General features: G+C 45.1%; 1 protein-coding gene and 2 non-coding genes across 3 annotated transcripts; all 3 read right to left on the reverse strand.

Annotated features, from left to right (window-relative positions):
* Positions 1–617: 617 nt before the first annotated feature.
* ATP5F1B (ATP synthase F1 subunit beta) lies at positions 618–9267 on the reverse strand. The gene is made up of 10 exons (XM_024256647.3): positions 8572–9267; positions 7913–8095; positions 7523–7697; positions 6581–6702; positions 6147–6331; positions 5416–5574; positions 5191–5313; positions 2465–2677; positions 1574–1775; positions 618–866 (listed from the first exon to the last, which is right to left on the reverse strand). Exons 1-10 carry the CDS (start codon positions 8696–8698, stop codon positions 766–768), a joined length of 1590 nt encoding a protein of 529 aa, XP_024112415.2. The 5' UTR covers positions 8699–9267; the 3' UTR covers positions 618–765.
* Positions 6424–6494, reverse strand: LOC112135968 (small nucleolar RNA SNORD59). The gene has a single exon (XR_002917184.1). It is a non-coding gene; the product is annotated as a small nucleolar RNA SNORD59 (small nucleolar RNA).
* On the reverse strand, positions 7769–7843 carry LOC112135967 (small nucleolar RNA SNORD59). The gene has a single exon (XR_002917183.1). It is a non-coding gene; the product is annotated as a small nucleolar RNA SNORD59 (small nucleolar RNA).
* Positions 9268–9520: the final 253 nt, after the last annotated feature.

Consider the following 9520-nt stretch of genomic DNA (forward strand, 5'->3'; position numbering starts at 1 on the left):
CTGAAGACATGAAGGCCTAACCAAGATGTAGAGAACCCTTTTGATTCAATTTTAACAAAGATCAGTATTCTTCATCACTATTTCTTGAAAATTTAATTCATTAAACTCAGATTAACCCCTGGAAATAAGTTATTTCTAAAACGAGTTTTTCCCAATATGCCCTTCAAAAAAGGCCTATTTTTAACCAAGAAGTAGGGATGTGCCACATGGAATAGAGGCCAAAAAAAAAAAATCAATTTGTATTGAACAAAAGGCCCCAAACTGAGGCCCTACTAAGATCACACTACCCACAGGAAACCCCTCACGAGAGGTAGGTTGTCCATCAAAAGAGAATGGCTATTTTCAAGGACTGATTTCAGACATACATGGCCCACTTCATGCTGAAACTGCTTCTTATAGCCACTCTAAAAATCTAATTGTTGAAAACAGTGCTGGTGATGTGAGACTACATACACCTGTAGCCCCAGCTACTCAGGAAACTGAGGTGGAAGATCTCGAGCCCAGGAGTTAGAGACCAGTCTTGGCAACACAGCCAGACACCGTGTCTCTAAAACTAAAACTAAATACATAACCCTTCAGTGTTGACTATGTTGTCAGAACCAAGAGAATCAGACAAATTCTGAGGGGTGTACATTTTATTGGAAACCTTAAATACCATTCAGAAAGAATGTATGTTCAATCAAGGCTCTTGTGCAGCCTACACAGAAAAATGAAGCTTTTTGGGTTAGGGGCAAGGAGAGGGACAGTACAGAGGACAAAGACCCCTCACGATGAATGCTCTTCAGCCAGCTTATCAGCTTTTGCCACAGCTTCTTCAATGGGTCCCACCATATAGAAGGCCTGTTCTGGGAGATGGTCATATTCACCTGTATGATGGGGGAAAAAAAAAAGAGTAAGAAGTGGAGGGATATCAACTTTCTGCATCGTGTAACATTCCTCACCACTTGAGGCCATCAGTTAGAATGTGATGAATTCATGTCATCCTAGAAAGCTTAAATTTCCCTCACAAATCAAATTTACAAGACATGATACAGTACGAATTAAGAACACATGGGCCAGGCACGGTGGCTTACACCTGTAATCCCAGCACTTTGGGAGGCCAAGGCAGGCGGATCACCTAAGGTCAGGAGTTCGAGACAAGCCTGGCCAACATGGCGAAACCCCATGGCTACCAAAAATACAAAAATTAGCCAGGCGTGGTGGCATGCGCCTGTAATCCCAGCTACTTGGATGGTTGAGGCTGGAGAATCACTGGAACCCGGTAGGTGGAGGTTGCAGTGAGCCGAGATTGCACCAGTGTACTCCAGCCTGGGCGACAGAGACTCAGTCTCAAAAAATACATATAAAATAAAAGGGAGCTAGAGAATCAAGTAACAAATCACACTCAAATTAAATGTAGAGTATTTTCAAACAAAATTAATGGGAAAGTTTGTTTTTTAAATTAAAAAATATAATTAAGCATAGTATATTATATATTGCTTAACGGTTGTTGGAATGGGACCACAGCACAGTAAACATTCAAGATTTTGGCTTTTCTGTGATCTTATGTTCAGCTTTGTACTCAGAATCTCACCTGCCAAAATCTGCTGGAATCCTTTGATGGTCTCCTTCAGGGGTACCAGCTTCCCCATATGACCTGTGAAGACCTCAGCAACCTGGAATGGCTGAGACAAGAAACGCTGTATTTTCCGTGCACGGGACACGGTCAACTTGTCTTCCTCAGAAAGTTCATCCATACCCAGGATGGCAATGATATCTTGGAGGGATTTGTAGTCCTATGAGAAAAAAGAAGACTGAGTTAAGTATTCTCATTCCTTTAATTTGGACAAGCTAACAAAGGGAAAATTACATGCTAGGGGGCAGAGAAGGTGGTGGTGTTATGAGGACCCTCAGCCAAGAAAGATCAGTGTCTTGTTCCCCATAGTCCTAGTTTGGTGCTGTTAGAAAAATATTGCATTCTGCCGGGTGCGGTGGCTCACGCCTGTAATCCCAGCACTTTGGCAGGCCAAGGCGGGTGGGTCATGAAGTCAGGAGTTCGAGACCAGCCTGACCAACTGATGAAACCCGGCCTCTACTAAAAATACAAAAAGTAGCCAGGCATGGTGGCGCGCACCTGTAATCCCAGGTACTCAAGAGGCTGAGGCAGGAGAATCGCTTGAACCTGGGAGGCGGAGGTTGCAGTGAGTCGAGATGGCGCCACTGCACTCTAGCTTCGGCGACAGAGCGAGACTCGTCTCAAAAAAAAAAAAAAAAAAAAAAAAGAAAGAAAGAAAAATATTGCATTCCAAAGCGTACCTGGAAACTCAAGAGACCTCATTAGCTCTCACTAGCAATTGCTAGCCTTAACTTTCCTTGCTCCAAAACAAATCACACAAATCACTAAGAAAGATCCAGTCCTAACATAGTCCCCACAATCCCTCATTTTGACTTTCCGGACACTGATCCCACATAGTAATATACTCACCTGCAGGATCTTTTGCACCCCACGGGCAACATCGTAATGCTCACTGCCAACAATGTTGGGATCCATGATACGAGAGGTGGAGTCTAGAGGATCCACAGCTGGATAGATGCCCAGCTCAGCAATGGCACGCGACAGTACAGTGGTAGCATCCAAATGGGCAAACGTAGTAGCAGGGGCAGGGTCAGTCAAGTCATCAGCAGGCACATAGATAGCCTAAAGTGAGATCCCATGAAGAACCGGAACCAAAGTAAATTTTTTTTTTTGAGACAGGGTCTCACTCTGTCGCCCAGGCTGGAGTGCAGTGTGCAATCTCGGCTCACTGCAACCTCTGCCTCCCGGACTCAAGCAATTCTCTGCCTCAGCTTCCCTAGTGGCTGGGACTACAGGTGCCCGCCACCACACCCGGCTAATTTTTTTGTATTTTTAGTAGAGACGGGGTTTCGCCATCTTGGCCAGGCTGGTCTTGAACTCCTGACCTTATGATCCACCCGCCTTGGCCTCCCAAAGTGTTGGGATTATAGGTGTGAGCCACCACGCCCAGCGAACCAAAGTAATTTTACTTAAGCCATCCCCCTTTCTGACCTATCTTTATTATCTCACTCCATATTCTTAGCACTCAAAAGACCCTTCTTACCACCCCTAATACCTGCTGAATAAGCTGACAGATTATCTGGTCTCTCAGCCATGATGGAATAATTTTTAGTATCATTCTTTTTGTTCTTCATTTTTTAACTATTTTAACGCCCACTTTTAGAATTAAAAACAAGAGGCTGGGGGCTGGGCACGGTGGCTCACGCCTATAATCCCAGCACTTTGGGAGGCCAAGGAGGGCAGATCACAAGGTCAGCAGTTCGAGACCAGCCTGACCAACATGGTGAAACCCCGTCTCTACTTAAAAAAAAAAAAAAAAAAAAAATTAGGCGTGGTGACGCATGCCTGTAATCCTAGCTACGCAGGAGGCTGAAGCAGGTGAATCGCTTGAACCCAGGAGGCGGAGGTTATAGTGAGCCAAGATCGTGCCACCACACTCTAGCCTAGGCGACAGATTCCGTTTCAAAAAAAAAAAAAGAGGCCGGGCACAGTGGCTCACGCCTGTAATCCCAACACTTTGGGAGGCTGAGTCAGGCAGATCACCTGAGGTCAGGAGTTCAAGACCAGACTGACTAACATGGCGAAACCCCGTCTCTACTAAAAATACAAAAATCAACCGGGCCTGGTGTTGGGCATCTATAATCCCAGCTACTCAGGAGGCTGAGACAAAGGAATCACCTGAACCCAGGAGGTGGAGGTTGCAGTGAGCCAAGATCGCGCCCACTGCACTCCAGCCTGGGCAATGAGAGTGAAACTCCGTCTCAAAAAAAAAAAAAAGAATTAAAAACAAGAACAAAAAACTTCTTGCACAGTAGTTCATTACACTGAATCATGAAAAGTTCCTACAGTTTAGCCACATTTTTTACTATATGTAAAATTTATGTAATTTTACTATATATCCTATCTATATATATTTGAAAATGTATAGTACATTAATGCAGTAAATTTTTTTTTTTGTAAACGGATTATCACTCTGCCGCCCAGGCTGGAGTGGCCCAATCTCAGCTCACCACAACCTCCTGCAACCTCCGCCTCCCAGGTTCAATTCTCCTGCCTCAGCCTCCCGAGTAGCTGGAACTAGACAGGTGCCACCACGCCCAGCTAATTTTTTGTATTTTTAGTAGAGATGGGGTTTCACTGTGTTAGTCAGGATGGTCTTGATCTCCTGACCTCATGATCCACCTGCCTCAGCCTCCCAAAGTGCTGGGGTTTTTTTTGTTTTTTTTTGTTTTTTTTGAGACGGAGTCTCGCTGTGTTGCCCAGGCTGGAGTGCAGTGGCGCGATCTCGGCTCACTGCAAACTCTGCCTCCTGGGTTCACGCCATTCTCCTGCCTCACTCAGCCTCCCAAGTAGCTGGGAATACAGGCACCCACCACCACGCCCGGCTAATTTTTTTTGTATTTTTAGTAGAGACGGGGTTTCACCATGTTAGCCAGGATGGTGTCGATCTCCTGACCTCATGATCCACCCGCCTCGGCCTCCCAAAGTGCTGGGATTACAGGCGTGAGCCACCGTGCCCAGCCCCAAAGTGCTGGAATTACAAGTATGAGCCACAGCACTCAGCCCTAATACAGTAAATATTTAATGCTCAGTTTCCATATAGCTCCGGACTCCCCTCAGACTAGAAACCATTACTTTGTGATCTACATTTAAATGTATACCTTCATTTATGTTTTTTTTTTTTATTTTTTTGAGGCAGAGTCTTACTCTGTCGCCCAGGCTGGAGTGCAGTGTCACAGTCTTGGCTCACTGCAACCTCTGCCTCTGAGATTCAAGTGATTCTCCTGCCTCAGCCTCTGAGTAGTTAGGATTACAGGCACCTGCCACCACGCCCAGCTAATTTTTTGTATCTTTAGTAGAGACAGGGTTTCACCATGTTGGCCAGGCTGGTCTTTTAACTCCTGACCTCGTGATCCGCGTACCTCAGACTCCCAAAGTGTTGGTATTACAGGCGTGAGCCACCGTGCCTGGCCCAGTAAGTTTTATACATCTCTCTACATACATACAGCTTTGTTCCCCAGGCTGATCTCTTGGGCTCAAGCAATCTTTCAGCCTCAGCCTCCTTAGTAGCTGAGATGCACCACTGCACCCTGCCTTTATACAAATCAGATCTTCATCTATGTAATTTTTCTTACCTGTACAGAGGTGATAGATCCCTTCTTGGTAGTGGTAATTCTTTCCTGCATAGTACCCATGTCAGTGGCCAGGGTAGGCTGATAGCCCACAGCAGAAGGGATTCGGCCCAATAATGCAGACACCTATAAGAAAAAAAGGTCTTAGGTGTCTACATCCTTAGCCTCATCTGAATAGCTCCAAAGAAAGGCCAGATGAACCGGGTCCTCTCAAGCCTTCCCTCTTACCTCTGAACCAGCCTGGGTGAAGCGAAAGATGTTATCAATAAATAGCAGTACATCTTGACCTTCTTGGTCTCTGAAGTATTCAGCCACAGTCAGTCCAGTCAGAGCTACCCGGGCACGAGCACCAGGTGGTTCATTCATTTGACCATATACCAGCGCTACCTGCAATAATCATACATAATTGTAAAACCTGACAAAGGAGTAGAGAAGCCACATACTGAAGGTTCCCAAATCGGAGAAACGACCACAGATCCTTTCTCAGAAGGTGTCAATGTTTTTGTGTGCAAGTTTCTTTTCCCTATTAGAGATGCAGTTCAAAACAAAAAAGACAGCTTCTTATATTAGAAAGGCAAAACTATAGTAGAAAGGAAATAAAAACCTATTCAAGTTAAGTGAAAAATACAAAATAGGCTTAACTGAAACATATGTACCATGTCCAATCCAGCTCTCCCAAAATTAGCTTTCAAATGACGGGACTATCTACCAAAAAGAAAACCTGGAAATGTTATTTAATGTCAGTATCAAAGAGGAAAGAAAATGTCCATTTGTGTATTAGAAGTTGGGGGGGAAAACACTAACAGGTTTCCTTTGTAGGTCCTGGGACACGAAAATGAAAATATTAAAATTTTCTTAAAAAGAAAAATAAATTAAATAGAAAATATAGAACATGGCTTCAGTTGGCAATAGTTTCCTGGCATAACTACCACGTGGACGTCAATTAGCTCAATGCTTACCTTAGAGGTGGCATCTTTTAAGTTGATAACACCAGATTCAATCATTTCATGGTATAAATCATTGCCTTCACGGGTCCTCTCACCAACACCAGCAAACACAGAGTAACCACCATGGGCTTTGGCGACATTGTTGATTAACTCCATGATCAGTACAGTCTTGCCAACTCCAGCACCACCAAAAAGCCCTATAAGAGGTTGAAAAGAAAGAATATTTAAGAATTCTGCTTTCCTAAATAAGCAAACTTCAAAAAAAGGAATTGCTTCCTTCCATCCTATTCCTTCTCAGAAATTGCATCTGGCTTCAGCAAACTCAGAAGAACGAAAGTCAGAACGTACTCATCAGTGAGGAATAGATGTCAATATCCACTCATAACATTGTATGAGTTTTTCCTCCCATATTAGGTTTGGAAAATATGTACCCCTTAATAACATACCAATTTTGCCACCCTTGGCATAGGGAGCTAGCAGATCCACAACCTTGATACCAGTCACCAGAATTTCCTGCTCAACACTCATTTCCATGAACTCTGGAGCCTCAGCATGAATGGGAGCAAATCTGTAAAGGTAGAAGAGAGGATGGTATCTACTCACCTTGTTGAAAGCAAATGATAATCTTATATATCCCTCCCTATCAACTCTCAAGTCCATCCCTTTACTTGAGGAACCACAGTCTTATCTCCCCTTTGTTACATAAATTAGATAAACTATCATCTAGGATCTACCCCAACTTTCTGCAATAAAGAAAATCATTATCTTAGGAAACAATAATCCCATTCCCTGACTTTAACTGTCATAAATTTTTCATTTTACTGAGCCTTAACCTAACAGCATTCCCTCACATAGCAATAGCAAATACAAAAACCTACAAGTTTTGGAGACTCCTAAACCTAAGCCATAAGACCGAGTCTTAAAAATACTCAACTAGCTGGGCACAGTGGCTCATGCCGGTTATCCCAGCACTTTGAGGGGCCGAGGTGGGGGAATCACCCGAAATCAGGAGTTCGAGACCAGTCTGGCCAACATGGTGAAACCCCATCTGTACTAAAAATACAAAAATTAGCCGGGCATGATGGCATGCACCTGTAATCCCAGCTACTCAGGAGGCTGAGGCAGGAGAATTGCTTGAACCCGGGAGGTGGAGGTTGCAGTGAGTCGAGAGTGAAACTCCTTCTCAAAAAAAAAAAACCTCAAGTAGTAGGCTTTTGTCAATCAGAAATTCTGCATCCTAATTTCTTCAGGTGAAACTGCACTGTGTGATTTTAATAATCGAACATATCAGAAGAAAAATTCTGCTTTAGGAGAACGTATCACCTTAATGTGTAAAACTGCAAATAACAGAAGTTCCTTTGTGCATAGATGCAATAAGAGCAACTTACTGTTTGGTTTTGATGGGACCTCTTTCATCAATAGGTTCTCCAATGACATTCATGATTCTGCCCAAAGTCTCAGGACCAACAGGAATTTTGATTGGTGCACCAGAATCCAGTACTTTCTGGCCTCTAACCAAGCCTTCTGTACCATCCATAGCAATAGTCCTTACTGTGCTCTCACCTGTTAGATACAGGCATTGCAGGGTTATACATAAGGATAAACTGGTATCAAGACCTAAGTCGACCAAGACTCCTTCTCAGTACCTAAATGTGGCTTCAGCAAACTCAGAAGAACGAAAGTCATTTTGATAAAATCATCATAGAAGGGAGACAGCTTGGTTTTTGGGATATTTGGGCTACACAAGGTCTTTACTATTCCTAACAAATTCTACTTACCCAAATGCTGGGCCACCTCCAAAACCAGTCTGGTCTCCCTGCCTTGCACTTCCAGGGCATTTAGAATTGGTGGTAGCCCCTCATCAAACTGGACGTCCACCACTGCGCCAATGACAGCCACGATGCGCCCGGTGGCGGCGCCTGCTTTTGGCGAAGGAGATGTTTGCACCGCATAGTCCCTGACTAACAAAAGATATTGGAAGGAGCTGGGGTCAGGCCAGTTAAAGGTCATCGGAAGCCAGGACTTAACACACAAGGAGAGGAAAACTCAGCCGAAGTCAGGCCTATTTCCGCTTGTACGGAAGGCCTGTCCAAGAGGGAAGGCCGCGCAGCGATCGATAAAGCGCCTGCACAGCTTTCCCATCCGCATGCACAAGATCCCATTTTTCGAGAGTTCAGTACCCCTATTCAACCGGAAGGTCAACGCACCTGCCCGCACCTTTTCCCTCACACGAACTTTATACAAAATGGGACAGAGCTGGGTCGAAGAAACCTCCTATGGGTGTCCCATTCTTGTTCTCCCGCCATTAGAGAGCAAGACGCGGCTCCAAGCATCCTTTTAACACCACGGATCCCTTAGGCCCGAGCTACCATCGTTCCCCGGCTCAAGGTCATGGGGCGGCAAAATGGAACGTTAGCTCCTAGAGAAAAGCACTTACCAGGATGGACCACCGTCGGAGCGGCCCGCAGTAAGAGCTGACCTGGGGGCAGCGACGCTGAAGGGGTGAGTCCTCTCAAGGCCCCGGAGGCCGAAGCAGCGGCCACCCGACCCACAAGCCCCAACATGGCGTAGTCCGGGTGGAGACTGAAGGCTGCGGCAACCGTAGCCGCCTGCTCTCCTGCAGTTGAGGCGAGGCCTACGCTGCAGTAGGCAGGTCCATTGGGTGAATTGGCTGCTCATCATTCTCTGTGCTGCTTCTACAGGTTAATACACGCTGATCTTCTCATCCATTGGTCAAAACTGGTGCTAATCTGAAACTCCTTTTTTTATTGGACAATGTGAGGTTAGAGGGCGTCACTCTGAGCCTCGAAACTTAATTGGATCATAGCGACGTCCATTGGACAGGGTAATCAGAGGAACTACGTTGAGGAAAGGGGCCGAGTTCCTGTTGAAAGTGCGTGGGCGGTCTTTGCCTGTCCTTGGGCTTTCTCCTTAGATAGGTCCATGATCTAGGTGACAGCCACAGGGGCGGGGGTTAGGGAAGTGGTAGTGCCTTGAAGCACCACTGAAGGTGAGCGTGGCGAAGTCAGGAGCCCTCTGTAGAGCCAAAATACGGTTTCTCTCTCGAAGTAGTGAGACTGGAAGATCCCAGGCGATTGCACAGATTAGCAACCTAGACAAGATCTTTATCATTTAAACCTATTAAAATGAAAGAAACTAATGTAACCAGTACTTTAGCTGGGCATTGAGGAGACTCAATAATAAGATAAATAAGACTAAGGACCTTCCTTTTAAGGTCCAGGTGAACAAACAATGCAATAATGTGATGGTTCCTGGTTAGCATAAACTGGGTGCACGAAAGAGGAGGGGATAAATTTGGGTCACCTAGAGATACAGAATTGTCCACCTTGAAGGAAGCTGAGAGACCTCAGCTATGAAATGTGAAT

This window comes from Pongo abelii, chromosome 10 (assembly GCF_028885655.2).
Source record: "Pongo abelii isolate AG06213 chromosome 10, NHGRI_mPonAbe1-v2.0_pri, whole genome shotgun sequence".
Classification (NCBI taxonomy): Eukaryota; Metazoa; Chordata; class Mammalia; order Primates; family Hominidae; genus Pongo; species Pongo abelii.

What these genes read in the sequence shown, in the direction of transcription:
- ATP5F1B (XM_024256647.3), bottom strand. Translation starts at nt 8,698, where the DNA reads ATGTTGGGGCTTGTGGGTCGGGTGGCCGCTGCTTCGGCCTCCGGGGCC. An exon ending in GGGTGCAAAAGATCCTGCAG is followed by an intron (nt 1,776 to 2,464) that starts GTGAGTATATTA and finishes TTTTTCTCATAG; the next exon opens with GACTACAAATCCCTCCAAGA. An exon ending in ATTCCAGCAGATTTTGGCAG is followed by an intron (nt 867 to 1,573) that starts GTGAGATTCTGA and finishes CCCATCATACAG; the next exon opens with GTGAATATGACCATCTCCCA.